Genomic DNA, 21,964 nt, shown 5'->3' with positions numbered 1-21,964 from the left:
TCAATATTGGGTGTACTGCCCCTTCTAATAAATACCTCCATTCCTCTAGTGCCACCTTGATTGCTAGAAGCTCCCGGTCCCCAATATCGTAATTCCTTTCTGCGGAAGTCAGTTTTCTAGAGAAAAAGGCCACTGGGTGCATGAGCTCTTTAACGCCCTTCCTCTGCGACAAAATCGCCCCCACTGCGTTTTCGGACGCATCCACCTCCAGGATATAGGGCATAGATGAGTCAGGATGGCTCAGGATAGGGGCCTCAGTGAATAACCTCTTTAAAGTGGTAAACGCTTCCTGCGCTTCTGGTGTCCACTGGAAACAGACCCCCTGTCTGGTTAACTGAGTAATCGGGGAAACTAAACCTGAAAAGTTCTTAATGAACTTTCTATAGAAGTTTGCGAAGCCTATGAACCGTTGGACCGCCTTCTTGTCAGTGGGTATAGGCCAATCTAAGATAGCTGACACCTTTTGGGGATCCATGGCTATACCTGTAGTGGAAATGGTCAGACCCAAAAAGGAAATGCTATGCTGCTCAAAGCAGCACTTGTCTGCCTTAGCATATAGACCGTGTTGGCGGAGTCGTTCCAAAACGTACCTCACATGCCCCCTATGGACCTCTAAGGATGGGGAAAAGATCAAGATGTCGTCTAGGTATACGACAACAAAGATGTCCAGATAGTCCCTAAATACATCATTAATGAAGTGTTGGAAAGTGGCGGGCGCGTTGCATAGGCCGAAGGGCATGACCAAGTATTCAAAATGCCCGAATCTAGTGCGGAATGCTGTTTTCCACTCATCCCCCTCTCTGATGCGGACTAGATTGTATGCTCCCCTCAGGTCCAGTTTAGTAAAGATAGAAGCTGACTTTAATCTCTGAAAGAGCTCAGGGACTAGAGGTAGCGGGTAACGATTCTTGACAGTTACTTTGTTCAGGTCTCGGTAGTCTACACAGGGTCGTAGGGATTTGTCTTTTTTTTCCACAAAAAAGATACCAGCCCCAGCTGGTGAAGTGGAGGGCCGAATAAACCCCTTGCGGAGACTCTCGTCAATATACTCCTTTAGAACCCCTAATTCCCGTTCAGTTAATGGAAATATTCGCCCAAAAGGTATCTCCGAGCCTGGGAGCAAATCAATCGGGCAGTCATATGTTCGGTGCGGGGGCAGGACCTCTGCCCCCCGCTTACTGAATACATCTAAATAACTATGGTAGGCTAAAGGAATGGCTAGAGCCAATTCTGCCTCCATATCCAGACAGAGCAAAGCATGCGGTGCCGGAGACGCACTAGGGAGGCAATGCTGCTGGCAATAGGATGACGTGAAGTGAACTGAGCCAGACTTCCAATTAATCTGCGGGTCATGGGCTTGTAACCAAGGGAGGCCCAAGATCACCGGAAACAGGGGGGATGCGATGGCATCCAGGCGGAGAAGCTCCTGGTGATGGTTGGCCACTGTAGTAAAAATAGGTGGAGTTTCACGGTCCACTACCCCTGACCTAATTTGGGACCCGTCAGCTAAGAAGATATTTAACCCTGTCTCCTTTGACTGTAAAGGAATCTGCTGCTGAGCTGCGAAATCCAGATCTATGAAGCAACTACATGCTCCAGAGTCTATAATTGCGGTAGTTACCACAGTTCTCCCTGGCAGCTGCAAGGAGATAGATACTGCTAGATAACTGGTGTCGTTCTTAACCTTAGGAGTAACCGTGGAAAATATCGCAGGAAACCTCCTCCTCTTGGCAGGGCAGGTATGTACTATATGGCCCGCCTCCCCACAATAAAAACAAAGCCGGTTTACCTGACGCCTCTGGCGCTCCTCAGACGTTAGTGGAGACCGAACCCCTCCTGCTGACCTGAGATTTGACGTATTCGTGAATTCCTGGTTCCGGTTGACCCGTGGAGACTTGGTCTGGACTGGAAGTCGCCTGGCTGATCTCTGCTCTTGGCTGGACCTTTCCCTCCTACGTTCCCGCAACCGGCGGTCAATCTGGATAGATAAGGTTATTAGGCCCTCAAGAGTTTCAGGCATGTCAACTCGGGCCAGCTCGTCCTTCAGTGGTTCGGTTAACCCCATGCGAAATTGGTGAGACAGGGCCGCCTCATTCCATTTGGTGTCACCACCCCAACGCCTGAATTCGGCGGCGTATTCCTCCACTGCCCGATTACCTTGCCTTAGGGTACGTAGGGACATTTCGGCCGTCGTGGCCGTATCTGGGTCGTCATATAAGAGCGCCATCGCTTTAAAAAATGCTGTTACTGAACCCAACTGAGGGTCTCGGTTTTCTAGTAGTCGGTGGGCCCAGGCTTGGGGTTCCTCTTGTAATAAATAAATAATGAACCCGACCCTTATGGTTTCTGATGAGAACGTTCGAGGCTGGAGGTCGAAGTATAACTGGCAGGAAATACGAAACCTCCTGAATCTACCTCGATCCCCGAAAAAATGTTCCGGTAAGGGAACTCGGGGCTCCGGTGCAGATGTCAGAACTAGTGTTTCCCCAGGGCGCTCTTTAACCTGCCCGGTAGGGGTGGCTAAGGTCTGCAAACGGTCACCTAATTCTGTATAGCCCTCCTGGAGGAGCCTAACCCCCTCTGTGAGGGCGGCAATGTGTTGGCACAAATTGTCCAGGGGGAAGGTTCCCCTTCCAGACTCAGTCATGGCCGCAAGGTACTGTCAGGCTCCGCCCAGCGGGATCTCTAGTGGTCCACGGCACGGGGTTTCCCAGGACGCGGAGTCTAAGTCCCAGTCTGCCTTTTCACCAGAGCCCCTGATGGTGGGGATGGACTTGGTGCAAGACTGGAACCAGGTCGCGTCCCTGGGCACCCCCGGCGGTGGCAGAGGGGTCCCGCTGAGGGTATATGCCCGGGATGAGTCTGCTGTGAAGGGGATGACAGACCCTGATCCGAGCGGGATGGATGGGATGACAGATCCCGATCCGAGCGGGATGGATGGACGACTGCTAGGAGTGAGCGAGGTCAGACTAGCCGGGTCGGTATCGTGCGGGCAGCGTGGTACAGAGGGAGCAAGCGGAGAATGGTCGGGGTCACAAGCCAGGTTCAGCAGGTAGCGGGCAGCGTGGTACAGAGAGTCGGTCAGAGGGATGGTCAGGAACGAGCCGGGGTCAGAGCAGGAGAGGGTCAGCGTAATCAGAACAGGCAGAGTTTGGCAACAAGGAAACGTACTAGCAGGAACACAGGAACAGGAACAAGACCTTGCGGCACTTTGGAAATGCACAGGGCAGATTTAAATAGGGCGCCCTGAGTTTCCATTGGCGCGGCCGCGATCGCTACTGCGCATGCGCGGCCGCCGCCGCGATCTCTGTATTCGCCGGCCAGGAAGAGTTGGCGATCTGCGCATGCGCGCGACGCTGAGCGGCCGGGATCCCTGACAGCCACTTCTTCCACAACCTAATCTTCTGACAGCTATATTATTCAAAATGGGAAGAGCTTAAAGGCAGATAACTAAAAGAGGAAATGTTATGTTTGTTTTTAACATTTAATATGCAAAAGATATACAGTTGTGCTCAAAAGTTTACATACCCTGGTAGAAATTGTGAAATTATGGCATTGATATTGCAAATATGACTGATCATGTCAAAAAATGCTCTTTTATTGAAGGATGATGATCATATGAACCCATTTATGAAACCAGAAATCACCCAAATGGCCATGATCAAAAGTTTACATACCCTGGAAAGTTTGGCCTTGGTGCAGACACACAAGGTGACACACACGGGTTAAAATGCCAATTAGAGGTTAATGTCCCACATCTGTGGCTTTTTAAATTGCAATCATTGTCAGTGTATAAATAGTCAATGGGTTTGTTAGCTCTTATGTGGAAGCACCGACTAGGCTAGATACTAAGCCATGGGGTTCAGAAAAGGACTATCAAAAGTCCTGCGTAACAAGGCCTTTTTGTGTCATCGATGCAGTAAAGGCTTCTTTCTGGCACCTCGACCATGCAGCTCATTTTTGTTCAAGTGTCATATTGTGCTCCTTCAAAACAACCACTCTTTTTCCAGAGCAGCCTGTATTTTTCTTGCGGTTACCTATGGGTTTCCCTTTGTATCCCGAACAATTCTTCTGGCAGTTGTGGCTGCAATCTCTCTTGGTCTACCTGACCTTGGTTTGGTATCAAGAGATCCCTGAACTTTCCACTTCTTAATAGGCGATTTAACAGTACTGATTGGCATAGTCACGGCTTTGGACATCTTTATATGTTCTTTTCCATCTTTATAAAGTTCCATTACCTTGTTACGCAGTTCTTTTCTGATCCCCATGGCTCAGTATCTGGCTCAGTATCTAGCCCAGTCAGTGCTTCCACGTAAGAGCTAACAAACTCATTGACTATTTATACACTGACACTAATTGCAATTTAAAAAGCCACAGATGTGGGACATTAACCTCTAATTGGCATTTTAACCCGTGTGTCACCTTGTGTGTCTGTACCAAGGCCAAACATTCCAGGGTATGTAAACTTTTGATCATGGCCATTTGGGTGATTTCTGTTATCATTATGATTTAAAAAGGAGCCAAACAACTATTTGATAATAAATGGCTTCATATGACCATCATCCTTCAATAAAAGAGCATTTTTTGGCATGATCAGTCATATTTTCAATATCAATGCCAAAATGTCACAATTTCTGCCAGGGTATGCAAACGTTTGAGCACAACTGTATTCTTGCTTTGGCACAGTAGTGATGCTCACATGGACAAAAGATCCTGAGAGTAAAAGATATGCTGATGGTAACACATCTAGGGCTAACCATACTTGGAAAATCTTTAGCAATAAATTGGACAAAAAGTTCACTGGTCCTTCAAGTTGCGGAATGAGTATGGACTAAGAAGCCCAAACAGTGAAAACAGTGATTAAATGTAATGTCAATGTTGGATTTTTACTACATTGCCATCAACACAAAAACTACACTACTGATAGAAGTAATTTTACCATGCAAACCTATTAAGTACCAGATAATCCAATTTCATATTGTCAGGGCAGTAGGTTTAAAGGGAACAGTACCAAAACACACAAATTACCATTTTTTTCTTTTTCTTTTCTTTTTATTTCACATTTACTGGACAACTAAAGACACTGTTTTTGGATAATGTAATGGGGAGGTGGCAAAATGTTTGCTGAGGGAAGTCACCAGACTCTCTGCTGCTTTTTGCAGGACCTTTGTTGTTGAACTCTGTAGTAATGTTCCCTCCTAGATTGTAAGCTCAAAAGAGCAGGGCCCTCAAACCCCTCGTGTATCACATTGTATTGTTTTCGTACTGTCGCATGTTCTGTCTCCCTTTGTAATGTACAGCGCTGAGCGAACTGTTGGCGCTTTATAAATACTGTATAATAATAATAATTGTACATCTTCATATAAAACACCACTGATTCCAATAACAACACATAATATGGATGGTGACAAAATGAAGACAAGGGGATATTGCCCTGTGCAAAACAGGGTCATTGTTCATGTGTGCCCAGGATTGCATAATCTCCAAAAAGAAAACTTCTTTAGAGGATGATCATTTTAAACATTCAAAGTAATGTTTATTTAAACCTTATTAGCTGCAGTATATCTTTAGTACATCCGGCAAAACACAAAGCCACCCATCGTGATCAGATGACCAAAATCCATAATCTACTGTACTATATATAAGTGTTTTAGAATGTAATACTATTTTGGTATATGTAAAAAAAAAACATATTGCCAGTTCATGGTGTCAGTAAATAAAAAAATATCACCCTGTGGTGCTTGGACAAGTTCTGTCAGTTCTGTAAAAATAGAATGCCGGGTTCTAAGATAATTAAATAAGTATTTCAGTAAATAATGGTCCCCTGCTGTTGCTTCCTCATCCAAACCCTTATCTAAGGAGTGGTGATGAGTAAAAATAGGTGGCTGCTGGGGCCTAAATGGCTTTGTAGCCTAAGGTGACTTCCTTAATCGCCTTGCCCTTAAGATAACTCTGATTTAACTATGCTGATGGCACCCAAATCTGTCTCTCAACTTCTCACCTCACCCATCCAGTTTCCTCTTACTAACTGACCTTTCAGTATAGATTTTACACCACCTCTCCCATTTAAATATTTGTAAAATGGAGCTCATAATAATCCTCCTCTTTTCCCCCTATGACCCCTACCCTGTCCCATCAACATTAATAATACAACTAGAAATTCCTGTAAAAAGAAGAGGCATCATACTAACTTTTGTGGCAGCAGGTGCCTAGAAGTTCTATCACAATGCTGCTTCCCTGCAATTCCTTCACAATGCTGCTTCTCTGCAGTTCCAGGTATCCAACCCAGGGCTGCTGTTAGAAACCACGGGGCCCCATACAGCCAACCTGACAGCCTCCCCCCCACCAAAAAAACCCCCAGTTTACTATGCTTTAGCTATGAATGAACACAGTGAGTGATCAGTACCAATCAATCATTGTGTTTATTCAGGAAAGGAAAGGGGTTGGTAAATGTGACATATTTCCTGGACCCTTCCCCTGCTCTCCATCCTAAAGGATCCTATTTTGTGCTTGCAGCTGACGGTAGAAAGTAGAGGAGTGAAGCCGGCTGCACTGTGGGGATGGGGGCACACAGGGTGGTATACAGGAGGGTGTTGGATGTGTGGAGGGGGCAGTTACTGGAACCGATCCCCTGTATGGCTCTCTCTGCAGCAGCTGTAAGCCAGCAGGGTGAAAGGATAAGATGCTGGCTTTCAGCTGCTGCAGAGAGAGCCATACAGGGAATCTATTCCAGTAATTGCCCCCTCATCGTACCAATCACCCACCCTGCCCACATCCAATTCACCCAGCTGCCTTGACCCCATACAGGAGGACTGGTGGTACCTCCTTATCCACGGCCCTGATCTGACCAGTCAGATGGGCGGAATTCCGTTTCCCCTGGTTCTTCCCGTTGGCTCGTATCTCCTGTAGTGATGTATAAGATGATGGGCAAAACCATGGTGCATGGTGAGGGAAGCATGTATTCACATGCCTGAAAGTGCAGTGGCCTGTGAGCAGACATGGGTGGACATGTGTAGTGGCATTTCAAGACATGGGTGGCCAGAAAAGTAAGTATAGTGCTTCATCTATTCACAGGTATTCCTTTTGCTGTATTGATCCTATAGTGACTGGGTTACTTTAAGTTGTAAACGGAAATTCTGAAAATAGCAATATTTTCAAAATGAGTTTGATTCGTGATTTCTGCGCATACTAGCGTCTAATCCTTTAAACACCTTTCCTGATCTTAAGATAAGTAATAATATATGCTTTATCTTAGTCACTAAGAATACTTGCTAGCATTGGAGCATGTCATATCTGTGATATGTATGGAGTGACATTTGTAGTGTCAGGAACTGCATTATGCATGAGCCCTGACAGATATCTCTTTGTATGTGTATATTCTTTGCACAAAATTTATACATATCATCAAAAGCTCCAAGAATAATAAAAGACATGCATAGGATAGATAACATTATATATGGTTAGAATAAAATATAAACCTATATATGCTATAAAAGACATTTCTTGCTTAAAATGTGCATAACACCGAAAAATGATGAACCTTTCTAAGTATTTATACGCAGCAAGGACTAGCTCTGCAATATCTTCATGAACCAAGGCTTGTTTTGCTGTCTGCCTTATTAAGTTTATATTAAGTTTATGTTTTAATCAAGTTAAAGTGGAAGAAGAGGATAAATGTAATTATTCTTAAAAATGTCCCTTCTCATCTATCCTTCCCAACCTGTATAAAAAAGATGTGTATACTTACCTATTTTTAGTCTGGTTTGGTCCAGTCATGTAATCCCCTTTGTCAGTCAATGGCGACTGCAGGGGAGAGAAGGGAGCACCGACAACAACTGGAACATGAGAGTCTATGAGTGATGTCACAGCTCCCAGAATTCCCAGCTGTTATCAAGCACTCCCTCTTCTCCCCTGCAGCTGCCACTCCCTAAAACAGGCGATCACTTGACCGGAACAGAGCAGGCTAAAAAAAGTAAAAGACACAGCGCAAGGATTTTGTGAGAAATGTCAGAACCAGGGGCAGAGTGACCATTTGGAAACTCTGGCACTGCCCGAGGGCCTGGGGTCAGTAGGGGGCCCCATGAGATGCCCCTGGTACCTTTTTCATAGGCTTTTTTGAGTTTGGGCAAGGACATAGGGGCCCCATGATCCCCTATTGCCCGGGGGCCCCATGAGTTGTCAGTCTGCCCCTGGTCAAAACTAATGGTAAAGTCTGCAAAAAAACCCCCCAAAAACATACAGCCTCAATCATCACTTATGGGATGATCCAGAACCACATACGACCGAGTGAGGGTTGTGCTATGATGGTTGCAGCACAAAAATCAAAGTAAACTTCAATCTTGCTCTAAACTCCAAATAGGTATTTTATTCAATAAAAAATAAAAATTACTGTACAAAAAAGGATGATAACACTTCACAATATAATCATGTGGGAATGAACAGTGAAGGCACAGGTTGATCATACAGCTGATGGGTATGAAAACATCCTCAACTGCAGAGATGGATGGATGTGAGCACATGGAAGCTGACAAGGACACCCAGCATAGAAGTACATCACGGCTAGACAAGAAGGCTTCAGGCGGAATAAAGCAGTTATTTGGACTTTAGTCAAAGATTGGACTTTGACTTTTAAGATAGTGCTGCCACCATCATAGCACAACTCTCATCTGGATCAACCTATACTGGACAATTGTGGCTATATTTTTTCTCGACAGACTTTGTCATTATTTCTGGCATTTCCAGCAAAGTCCTTGCATTGCATTCATGTGTCTTTTTTTGTTTGCTCCTATCAAATAGGATCTCTTAGCAGCAGGACCTGTTGGGACATTTTCAGCCAAGGTTGAGATGGTTTAGCGCCTTGGTTTCTTTTTAGTACTTTAGTAAGTATAGTACTAAGAATAAGTAAGTATACACATCTTGTTTACACAGGTTAGGCAGAATAGGTAGCAAAAGAGAGAAGGGGACATTTTTAAGACTAGTTAATGTTAGGCTGGAATTCTACTTTAACTAAAAAATCAGCTGGTTCAACACAAATAATACACCCATAGAATTACCTTTATTATCTTCCCACAGAATATATATGCCCAAATAGCTATATTTCCTACAATAATCTCTTTCAACCAATTTTACCAATATCACCCCTTCTAATAACTGTTTAACAACCACCCAAAACTGAACACTACATCTGGCTTTGCGAGCTCTAGATCTGATTAACAAAACTAGTTCAAAGAAGACTGGGACAAATGTAAAGCATGTGCTCATAGAAGCCAATCCATTCCTTTCTCTAAGATGAAGATCTAGATCAGCCATTTTCAACCAGGGTTGCCTCCAGAGGTTGCTTGGATGTTCCTTGAGCTGTTGCTGAAAGACTTCCTTTTATAAATTCTTTATTTTAACTGTTTGATAAAAGAAAAAAGAGTACACTCTCAAACGGTCAATGAAGGCTACGGGCGAAGTCAAAGTTGAAAATAAAAATTCTAAGACCTCCTATCTAATGGTACTTGCACAGTTCCTGATCAGGCACCATTTTTCAGGACCAGCTACATGACACCAATTATATTTTTGGTTGTCTGTGAGGCTGGCATTCTGACCACCAACATAAGGGGGGGGGGGGGCACTCTTCCTACCGGCCACCAAGACAAGGGGCATTTCTACCACTGACACTCGATGAATTGGGTTTAGCAGGGGTTTTCCGAGACCTGAAAATGATTTCAAAGGTTGAGAAAGGCTGATGGTTATAAACCAAAAAAGATTTCTTTGCTCTCAGTGTAAAATAGTACATTAATAGAACAGCAGCACACTAACAGTCTGGATAAAAGAAAAATAAAGTACTTATACATAATAGGTGCATTATACCTATAAGACTAACTTAATAAATATAATCAAATAAATATGTAAAATGCAAAGTGAAAATCATTTCATAAGGATAGGGATCACAGCATTTAGAGACCAAGCATGCAGAACGCCACCACACACCATGTGGTGGTGGGTGTAATTATGTCACAGGCCAGGCCAGGCCATGCCATGCCCATGAGCACATTTCTTTTAATAAAGAGGTTGTTTTTAAATGGGATTACACAATGTGGTCTATTTTTGCTCTCCTATTTTATTGGCTCTGAGGTACCTGGTGTATTTACAGAATGGAGTGGATTGAGTCCTTTAGCCAGAGATTATTTCTAAAGAACTGCTGATCTCTTGACACTTAGAAATCAATAATTTCCGGTAGGATGGTGGAGCACATACTGGTAGCTGAGGTGGCTGACACTGAAGGAGGCACTGAAGTATGGTTGTGTAGCACCCTCCTAGGTAGCTAGGGGGAGCTAAGTTAAATTTTTTTTATAGATAGAGGCTGCGTATCAGCCAAGGAGAGATAGTTAGAGAGGAGTCAGATTTCGGTCAGGGCTTAGAGGCTCTGCAGATTAGCATTCTGGAACTTCCCCCTGATCTAGAGACTTGGAGAAGTCTCTAGAATTCAGAGGGCAGGGGTGAGGAAGAGCTGGTCTGCACTCTCATGGGATCCTGGCCAGTCTCAAGCAGGAGTCAGGACAGCTCTTAGGAGTGACTGAACCTATTCAGCAGCAGGACAGTTTGGGTGAAAGATGGAGTGAGCAGGATGGTGTGTGGAGCCTGTGAGGGGGTCCAGGAGAGGGGCCTACCTACAGGCAGAGGATCTGGAAGGGAGGATCTCTCAGCCTCATCATCACCTGAGAAAGGACAGCCTTGGAAGCAGGGAAGGAGCCAGTCCAACAAAGGGCCTGAAGGAGGCCACAAACACACAAGCTTGCAGGAGAGACTGAGTGAGTAATTACACACCCCCGGGCCTGGATAAAGGCAAAGGGCATTCAGGTGGGAAACCTAACTAGCCCCCATCTGGGACTGCTCTTATTTACAGTGGCAGCTTCTAGGACGTCTTGCCCAGGGATTCCCCCAGGAAGCTGGATAAAGAGGAGATTTCATTTGGGGTCTGAGGTGGTACATCAGGAGAGGCTGGATAGCTCTCCAAGAAGAGAAAACCCTTCTGAGCACTTGTGCATAGTTCCAGGAAGTTGTCCTCAGTTTAACAGTTCCTTGGGCATCCCATGTATCCCTCATCCCTATCCAAGTTTAACTCCCCTAATAAAATCCAAGAAAACAGGTTCAAGGACTGTTTACTGTCTCTGGAATTCAAAGCTTGAAGGAAATATGTGTTGCCTGGCTTTGCAGGACTATAGGGGGATCCAAATCTTTAGTGACTCCTAACGGGGTAGTGCTACAGTTGTTTAGTGGCATGTCACTTGTGTGTTAATAAGGATTCTATGGGGAAGATTTACTAAAATGGGAGCACTCAGACTCTGGTGCAGCTGTGCATGATAGCCAATCACCTTCTAGCTTCAGCTTGTTCAATTAAGGTTTGACAATAAAACCTGGAAGCTGATATCTATGCAGAGCTGCGTCAGATTTTGCATGCTCCAATTTTAGCAAATCTCCCCCTATGAACTCGCAGATAATTTGTATTTTTTATAAGATGATTTTCACTTTGCATATTGCCCATATATTTGATTTTATTTATTGAGTTGATTTAGATGGTTGCTATATGATCTTCTAGTGTTCTTTGCTCCTGTATAAGTCATCTCCACTTAAAATTGCCATTTGGTATTTTAAAAGATCTTAATTCCAGAGCCCCAAAACCCATATTTATGCAGACATCCAGAATCCTTATTACCAGTTACAATTACAGATGCAGATTACAACCTGTCATTACATTTTCTGTATATATACTTAAAGGATGGCATGAGGGCATTTTTGTGATTAATATTTACTTCAGCCTGCAAAACTATCCTACAGTATAATTTTACATAACTTTTTTTACAGTCTGTTATTATCAGCAGGAGAACCACTGGTATGGTTCATGGTTTATGTACTCTGAGTTGTTATTGGGTATGTTACATGAATACAGTGTTTTCCAAAGTTTTAGTTTCATATATATATATACATACACACTTTAATGGCATCCCAGTCTTAGTCTGTAGGGTTCAAATTTGTCACTGATGTTTTCTTGATTGCATTTTTTCTATTGTATTTATATATAAACACGTGTCACTTTGTCTTAGGAGAATATTCCCCCAGTTTGGGGAGTCACGGATGTTCTGCACTAGTTTGTGCAGGGTTTTCATTTTAAAATCCCTGGTAGGGATAATTCTGGGGATTTTTTTGATTGGTTTGTTTTTTCACTACATGAGGTCCTGGTTGAGGACCAGTTTTCACATTGTTTTGCACTACGCAGTTTTTGGCAGTAATTAGATCTGTATTGGATCATATCACTATAGATATGCTCATTTGCATGTTTATTTGATATTATTTATTACTATAACCTATTAAGTTATATATGTATATTTTTATTTCTTATGTAATAGCGATACACTATTATTATTGTTTACACTGCATCTGAGCACCACAAACCAAAAAACTCTATTTAATAATATATAATATTCAAAGTAAACTTTCCCATCCATCCATGTCTCCGTGCTTTGCTGGTAAATCACTATGGAAAACACATCCCTAGTATTTCTTGCTGTGGTCATCTTAAGTAAGGGCAAATGACTCATGTGGAATATACTTTCCTATCTATTTACTATTGTTTGCAGCATAAGAATTAAAAATATTCAGTGGTGATGGAGAGAGTGAAGTTCCACTTTAGATTACATAAACCATAAACATCAGGTTCACATTACAATCTTGTCTCCTAAAACCTCATCTTCTTTCAGATGTCTGTTTTTTGGGGCAACCTACAGTTGAGTTTAATGTTATCCCCCTAGAGCGTACTCATGAGCAGACTCCAGAAACATGTGAGGGGGGGCCCAAGGTTTGACTGCCCAGTGGCTTCCACAAAATTTAATTCGGTACTGGTTTACTGCTCCAACTATCCAAAACATTGATACGTCATTATTGCCTAGGCACAGAAAGGTCAGAAATGCTTACAAAAATGTATTCAATGGTGGGAGAGGGAGCGACAAGGAGACAGATAGAAATAATTTGTTTGATTGATTGAAGGTCTACTTTAGGTATTGGTTGCCACATTAATTTGCTTTTTTGCTTATTTCCCTTCTTTATCACTTGGTAATCCTGCAACTAACCCATTTCCCATTTTACAGATTTCCCATTTTACAGATTTCCTGTCTTAAAGGGGCAATACTCACTTCCCTGTTTGTATAGAGGGTGGAACATTGTCACGCTAGCCTGCTGTGATGACTTGGACTACAAATATGTTCTCCTTTCTTCCTTCCATTACATAGGTAGTGAGGTAATGTGTAGATTACAAAATATAACATGTTTTGATATAAAAATTCAGAGCAAAAAAATTGACAAGAACATTGCATTTTTGACAAAGACAAAAGGTATTTTCTGTACTTGCTGAAATTGTTCTTAGCTTGAAAAACAAACATTAATGCAGCTATTAATTTTAAAGATTGATAAGATGCAATGTATTAATGTTTGTTCTTGCGTTTAGATATCCTTCTTTATATCGTTCCGTGCTCTGCTAATGCACCGTAGCAAATACTTCAATCCTATTCAGAAAGACCATTCAATTTAATCAGTTTTAATTGCATTTGTCAAGATCCCTCATTGCCAGATGGAGATGCTTCCAAAATGCCTCTGACAGGAGCACTTTCGTCTTATTCTTTACAATCCCCCACTCTCCCACCCACCCACCCAAGATTTGCATGAATCACTTCTGATGACAACAGGGGACAAAGCAGAAGCAGAGGTGGGCATAAAAAGCCATTAACCAGTGCCTTAGGTATGTGGAACGTGGAATTTCTTACCTAGGAATAGGCGTGTACTTGAACAAATCCAGGATAATGAAAGAAACACCCTGGACACAGATCCCTTATATGCACTTCTTGGTACATTTTTTTTTTAGTTTGACGGTAGTATATGTGTAATTTGCCTGCGTCATAATGTACCACTGCTTATCAGAAAAATGTGCAAATGTGTGTATATGTGCTCAGATATCAAATCTGCAAAATAACTAAATGCATATGGACAGCAAGACTTACAATAATAGGACAACAAAAATATCAAAAATAATAATACAAAAATGTGTTGCGCTGTCTCTTTAAATAAACAAAATATTTGTAAATAAACCCACTTGCTAAATAAATATAAACACATAAAGATTTAGGCTCCATGTACGCTGGCTTAAAAAACATTGCTCCAAGAGGAGTTTAGCATTTTGCCTGTAAAAGCAGCTAATGTTGTCCTATGTGTCCATGCACATTATCCAAGGAGCAGGGCCCTCCTAACCAAGGGCGGACTGACAACTCATGGGGCCCCCGGGCAATAGGGGATCATGGGGCCCCTTTGTCCTTGCCCAAACTCAAAAAAGCTTATGAAAAAGGTACCAGGGGCATCTCATGGGGCCCCCTACTGACCCCGGGCCCTCGGGCAGTGCCCAAGTTTCCAAATGGTCAGTCCGCCCCTGCTACTAACTCTCTTGTATTGAACTGTATTGTTGCTGTATTGTCTTCCTTTGTATTGTAAAGCGCTGAGCAAACTGTTGACGCTATATAAATCCTGTATAATAATAATAATAATGTAGTATAGAGGTGTTTTTTAGGCTCAGAAAAAACCCTTCTGTTTTGTGTTTTTGAGAGCTTTTTTCTGGTAGAAAAAATGCTAAATGCTCCTAAACGCTCAGTTTCCGCCACCCCCCTCTGCCAATCCCTCCACTGGCTTCCGATTGCGCAACGGATCAAATTCAAAATCCTAACACTGATGTACACCATACTACCCCGAACTACATCAATGATCTAATATCCAAGTACCACCCAGCACGCACACTCCGCTCCTCACAAGACCTCCTTCTCTCTAGTTCCCTGGTCTCCTCCTCCCACGCCCGGCTCCAGGGTGTCAGCCATCCTCTGGAACTCCCTGCCCCAACCCATCAGATTATCACCTACTCTTCTCTCCTTTAGGCACACCCTGAAAACCCATCTCTTCAGGGAAGCCTACCCCACCCCCTGCTAACTTGCCGACCTCCTCCACTCTTCCTACCACTCCATCCCCCACAGCTTTCTCCTCCTGTGCCACCATCCCCTCCCTCCTAGATTGTAAGCTCGAAAGAGCAGGGCTCTCAATTCCCTCATATTTTGCATTGTATTGGTATTGTTCTGTCCCCCTTTGTAATGTACAGCGCTGAGCAAACTATTGGCGCTTTATAAATACTGTATAATAATAATAAATGCTTCTAAATGCTCCTCAATGCTAGTACAAAAAAAAAACACTCAAAATTTGCATTTTTTTCTGCCAAGAACACTGGTGTTTGCATGGAGCCATATTGTGCAAACAATAAAACAACACAAAGTCCTAAAAGCTTCAAAATAAGTGAAAAAAAGTGAAGAAAAAAAACTTCAACGTGAAAGGAATCGCTTCTTCTGTGCCACCAATAACTTCAGTGATTCAAACAACAACACAACAGGCTACTTACCAGAAGCCTAGTCCTCTCTACTTAAAAGAAAAGTATGGTATTTCTTTTTTTAAAAAAATCATACTTAGCTAGGTGGATGCGGCATCATTCCGATGTTGCATCTGTCCCCTGACAGCTCTAAGGGTGAGAGCTTAGAGATCACATGACCGCTGATTGCTGAGTTCTCACAGCTGCTCTGAGCGGAGAGCGGTGATTGTCAGTCACTTCTGTCTGATCTGCCCCCTCCCTGCGCTTACTGGAGTACTAGGTTGTGGAGGGGGAGGGAACAACTGGCTCAGGCTCTCAGCAGATCACTGACAGACTGAGCCAGGAGCCGCTGCAGATTCTAGGGTAGATTCTGACTTTAAATTCAAGATCTTTCCCCAGTCTGGACTGGCTGAGTAACGTCAACATGTGATAAAGTGCAGCGCTGAGAATGAGTACATAGAAAATAACTGTATTAAAACAATATATTAAATAGTTTGTAAAGTGACTGGTATCATAAACGGGAATCCTGTGTTCATCTAGAACTTGGTGCTTGTGCAGTCAAAAATGAGAAGAATGCACACTCACCAGAGCGCATAATAAAATGCGCATTTGTATGTAAATATCCTGATGTCATCAGAGGTCATCCAGGTCTGGACAGGAATGAAGTGAAACCCCTCACTGTATAAACCTGGGTCCTGAAGCATCTGGTTTGTAATGGAAGGATTAAATGCAATTTTCTCCTGCGCTCCGGGACCCAGGCCGGTGGTGAGTAGATCAAATCCCAACAAAGCAACCACCGGGGCATACAAGGTCGTGCAGCTCCAAACCAAGGCTGGGGAAGCCCGAACAGAACTGTGAAGTAAAACAAGAAGAAGCGCACCAACCTTGCGCATTACCTCAGTAACCAAAACAGAGCTCTGAGGAAGAAGGCATGACCTTTGAAACGCGTCAGCTGTACTGAGTGGCTACCCCCATGATGGGATTCGCACTGGCCTCTTGCCTTTGAAGTCCCTGGGAGGACTTACATGCCTGTTTTTATTCGCTGTTTGTGAGTACCATTCTTTTACTAAATAAATTTTGGTTGCTGAGGTAATGCGCAAGGTTGGTGCGCTACTTCTTGTTTTACTTCATTGTAATGGAAGGATACCAGAGGTCCCTTTAAGGGATGGACAGGTCAGCTCACCAGGTGCATAGGGCTCCCTCTTTGGGTCCTGGGAATCTGTAAAGTAATCCTCCCCAGGAGAGTTTAAAGCAAAGAGAACTCCATAGTGTAGTATGATAATTTTAATTTGGTGAAAAAACATCCAGAGAATGACTTGGAGGAGCCAATAACGCCGTGACGTCATGCCGCTGGAGCAACGTGGAGCTCCGAAGGCCATCTTTATGCCAGGACGGTTAGTCCATGTTATACAGATGCTTACTTTTTCACCTGGATACCTGTCATTCTCTGGATGCTTTTTCACAGGCTTATACAGTGAGGGGTTTAATTTTAGTGGCATTGAAGGTGGCCCTATTAAGCTCTAATGTGATGTGCCTTCACCAGAATTTGTGTGTGACCCAAAATTTTAAGAACTGCTGCTGTCAGAGGGGTATGGATGCTTTGTGTACAGGAATAATCAGTCTCTATTATTGGAGTATATAAAAATTAACTACACAAAATTGAAAAATTAATATTCAAACACGAATAAAATAAAAAAAAACATATAACATATCTTTGTCTGTATTAAGAGATTTTTCTTCAACTACTGACTTGACTGACATTTATCAGGCAGCAAATAGAGGAATTATCATTTATTTCCTAGCCTGTGAGATGCTTATCAAATGGACAGGACATAAGGAAAAATATACCAAAGAGGGACACAGACAACAATAAAATATTGGATATATTGGATAATCTATTCCTTCCTTACACTATACACAATGAAAAAGGTTTTGGCTACAGTCAGGGATATAGACACAACTTTTTTTTATACAGTTTAGTATAGAGTAGGGAAGGTTTAAACTCTTGTCAGTTTATTATTGCTGTCTGTGCCCCATTGGGTAGATTTCCTTTCACGTCCTGTGCCAGAGATACACAGGATCTTGCTGGCTTTATGCTGGCAATGATGGCTTTTTGCTCATCTTACTTAATCATTACCAGCTGAGCTCAGTTCTCTGGCTTTCTCATGTTGCAGCTTTCTTTGAAACACCTCTGCAACATTGGATGGTTGGTTTACTCTGCTACTGCCAACATAAGGCTGGCAATATGCATTAATGACCGTGGCAGCTTGCATCATGTCTCTCTGCTTTGCTCTACTTCTGATGAACCAGCTGGGGAGATTCACTGTCTCTATATGTTCTACTGACCACGGTCAGTAGAACATACTGTATACAGAGGATGGACCTTCCCAGGAAGGATGCAGAAAACAATAAAATCTTTCCCTACTATTTTCAAAAGAAAAAAGTTTTGTCTATACATATACTTTAATTCCACCTTGCTAAGAATAAACAAACATTGATTTTATGTTTTCTCAGGTGACCTAAAACCTTGGCAGAAGAGCAACTGGTTCTTGGCTACCAGGAACATTGTAGGTGTTGCATGTCATTTGAGACTGGAAAGTTTATTCTTGGCACTTGGACAGACTCTGGTAGACTTTTAAGAAGATAGAAAGAAATGCAAAATTTTCAAGTTGTTCTCAGAAAAGGAGGGGAGAAGAAATCTTCCAATGGTGATGCCTGTTCTGGTGACAAATGTCTAAGTCCCTTCACTCTGGGGATATTTCCACTAACGTTGTGTTGCATCTCCAGGACTGGAAGTTAAAGCAGAACTAAACCCATTGATTTAGCTTTTTTTCCCAAAACAGTTACATTCAAGGTTTGCCATGAATGATAACTGTTACAGTTGCTTGTGCTGTCAACTGAACTGTCAAGCTATCAAATGGCTGGTGTCAAAACTGATCACCTTTGCAGCACCATGGCAACTGCAGATCAAACAAAGGTTTCTATGGCTGTAAAGGATAGAAAACTCTATCCAAGACTCAAATAAAACATTTTGGTTATAGACACATTTTAAGCTGAATCAAAGAAAGCATTTTTAACTTAACATAGTAAATATGCAAATCCGAATCCTTAGTTCAAAACAACCTACTAAAAACAATATTGTAACTCGCCTAGGTACACCACGCCTGCACCAAAGTAACCCAAAAAATGATAACTGCTGGGCAACAGTGACCTTACTTTACAATATTAGGAAGCCAAACAAGAGGCAAAACAAAGAACATTCAACACTTAATAATATTGTTATCAGAGCTGTCTCAATTAATAGTCAGTGCATATCGCTGTGATGTGATAAAAGATTCAGTATACAGTACTGTATATATATATATATATATATATATATATATATAAAAAGCAATAAAAAAATAAACAAGTAATTGATCTATTATTGGAAAAGAATACTTTCCAATAAAAGAATACACCACCATTAAAATTATCAATCAGGTTAGGTGAGCAATAAAGGCAGCAAGCTGATTAGTCAAGCTCAGACCTCGACTTGTCTGACCATGGCCCCTTATAAAGAGCTTTCAGACCATCTAGGAAGTATAGTACCTCCATGCTCTGAGTCTGCCTAAAGCTGCCCACATACTTTACAATCAGATCTCTGTACAATCTCCAACAATTATGTATTGCAAGAGGCCACCTGATTACATATAAAAGAAAAGGGCTCCCTAGGAAGGCATTTGCACCGCATAGTAGCTGTTAGTAGTTCTAAAGAAATTTGTGCAGAGATTGTACAGACAGATAGTGATGTGTTTGGAGAGCCTTAGGTGTTTGGAATCTTGTCTGGTTCAGCAGGGACTGGCCGAGATTCAAACCATGTATGGGCAGGCTGAATGTACCCAAGATGATCGATCGATCGATCAATTTGGGTACAACCAGCCTGTCGGATATTACATGAGATTATTGCTAGCGGCTATTATAGCCACAAGCAGTAATCCCTGTATTCCCCTGGAGGTTACAGCTCCCCCCACTGGGAGAACACAATGACTCCACAGGAGAGATTCCCTCATCAACACTGACTGTGGTTGCAGGATAGAATATAGCTACATCTATAGTCAGTACAGGAACCACTGCTTTCAGGCAGCAAGGTATCATAAGATATGTAGTTCTTAGAGATTGAGGCCTCATGCACACTGGGGTTTTTGTAAACACTTTTCTCCTGGCAAGAGAAAAGCAGCTTCAAAAATGCACCTAAGCTGTGTTTTTGCAAACACATTTAGGATTTCCAAATGCTTGGGCATTTATTTAGTTGGCCAGAATATTAGTTTACTCTGGCCATTGAAATGAAAAAATGCTGAAGCACTAAATGTTCCTCATACATAGGCACGTATAGACTCATTTGGACGCATATACAGAGTTCCTGAGCTTGTGTGCATGAGGCCTGAAAGTAAATAGCAGAGGAGAAACTGCAAAGCGTGCAGGGAATCCAGTACGTGGGAGGAAACAGATGACCAGCAGACAGTCAGAACTCACAACATGAAAAGAGAATTTTCAAGTAAGTTTATATTGAATTGTCAAAAATAACTAATATTTGTATTGTATTACAGTGCTGATGTTATAAAATGAAAATGTGTGCTGTGACTATAGAACTCCTTTAAAGTACTGCAGTCAGAGATGGCCAGGCAAAAAACATTTTCAAAAGGGTATCTTTGTCTCCAGACAATTTTCCTATCCAAATTATGATTAGCAAAAAGAAGCCAGGCTAGGGATGAGTAAAGTAGCTTAGCATAACTCTTAGCGTGAATAATTGGATCACATGCGTTGGTTCTGAAATCCAACATCTGCATGTTAAGTCACATGACCTGCAGCAGTCCTGCATTGTGAGCACTGACATCAGCACAGTCTACAGCACTTTCACCGAAAACTGTTGGGGTACAGTGTTCATGTATTTTGTGCGACAACTACATTAGTATTAAGTAGAGATATAATCTTCAACCAGTAGATGGCAGTGTTTATCAGTTTGCAGCTGCATCCATGGAATACTCTATGTCTTTTCTCTGCATAAAGTTTCCTGTTTCCTTTTTACAGTGAAGTGGAAAAGCACATGTAGACTGTGCACTGCCTGTTCTGTAGGGCTATACTGAATACAGAATTTATAACCAAAACTCTACTGACTTCAGAACCCTAGTGCATGCCACTGCAGCTCCAGGATATATGGTCCAGTGCCTCTAGACATACTTTTAATGGAGCATGTGTGATGTGTTTGATGACTATATTACCCCTTCAAGCCCTCCCTAACGCCTTTCTCAGGCACTGCTTTACCCACTTTAATAATTCTTAAACAGCAGCTTGAGAAAGCAGTATCTAATAGTCTGGGTGGCACATGGCTAGCTTAATTGGCTGCTGTCTAAACTGGCCCAATATTTACAGAGCAAATTGACTATGCACATGCATGCCAGTCCCAAGCCTGAGCAGCTAGGGAGGATTGAGGAAAGACCTCTTTCTCCAATTTATTTGTTCATCTTTCCCTTTATACAATTTTCCATCTCTCTGCTATGCATTCTTTTATGTTTAATAGAGATAATGGAGTTCTGTTAGAACAAGACAGTCAGCGCACAGTTGCACTAAGCACTAGAAATGCAGTAGAGGTTGGAAAAAAAATCCCCAATTCTATTGAAAAGGCTTTACTGCATATCAGATATTGTGCCCAGCGAGCTGGTTGACAGAATCACTGAATTTACACTGATCCTCTTTCTTCATTTCTAACGTTACATGCCTTTCCTTGTTCCTGAGCAATATATTGACGACATACTGTGGATGTAGAATGATTGGTTGCCTGGAGATTCAGCAATGACAGCCTAAGGATTTCTCTCATGAGTCATTTTTTTGCAAACCAGAAGATCCACTCCAAGGTGTTTCTAATTTTTGTTGAGTTTCTTTACTTATAACAGACATTAGGAGGAAGAGACCATGCTTCAGCATGCAGCAGTTGAAATATTTCCATGGCCTATTCATCAACTGGCCCAGTGAGTTCATCCTCACATGATGTTATTCAGACAAAGAAGACATCTCTTACCTCCACTATTCCAATTTTTGCATCACTGTTCTGTCCATACTGCTCCACAAAGGCCTTCATGTCCTCTGACAATTCCTGAAAAATATGAAATGGTAGTTTAATTGATGCATTTTTTTCTCTATGCACCCTGGAGATAAATAGGCTGTGTTAAATATGGCTAAACATTTAAGAGGCAATTCAAGGCAAGAAGTGGAGGTAGTCGATGAGCTTCTAATGCTGTCCTGCAAATACTGCCTCTGCATGAAAGTCAGCCAGTGTGCTTTAGTCTGAATGCTCTGTAAACTGTTGTAGACAGTATACACAATGCTGAGCAAACTTTTTGGCGCTATATAAATACTGTATAATAATAATAATAATAATCTAGAAAGTAACTCATGTGGTCACTTGGAGTGTATGTCCTGATCTGGGTAACTTCCTTTCTCTCTGCTCTCTGCATGGTCAATCACATTCTGACTTTAAAAGAAGGTTTCACCTTA

At 42.3% G+C, this 21,964-nt stretch overlaps 1 protein-coding gene across 1 annotated transcript in view; it reads right to left on the bottom strand.

Annotated features, from left to right (window-relative positions):
• The window catches only part of CALB1 (calbindin 1), a 122,927-nt gene that overhangs the window by 93,226 nt on the left and 7,737 nt on the right, over positions 1-21,964 (bottom strand). Inside the window, exon 3 of the mRNA XM_089679689.1 lies at positions 21,489-21,563. Coding sequence (XP_089535815.1) covers positions 21,489-21,563 — 75 coding nt within the window. The remainder of the gene's footprint in view (positions 1-21,488; positions 21,564-21,964) is intronic.

This window comes from Staurois parvus, unplaced genomic scaffold (genome assembly GCF_062004578.1).
Source record: "Staurois parvus isolate SC_StPar_1 unplaced genomic scaffold, SC_StPar_1.0 ptg000230l, whole genome shotgun sequence".
NCBI lineage: Eukaryota > Metazoa > Chordata > Amphibia > Anura > Ranidae > Staurois > Staurois parvus.
Note: the sequence above shows the minus strand (reverse complement) of the source record. Positions and strands in the feature narration are given on the sequence as shown.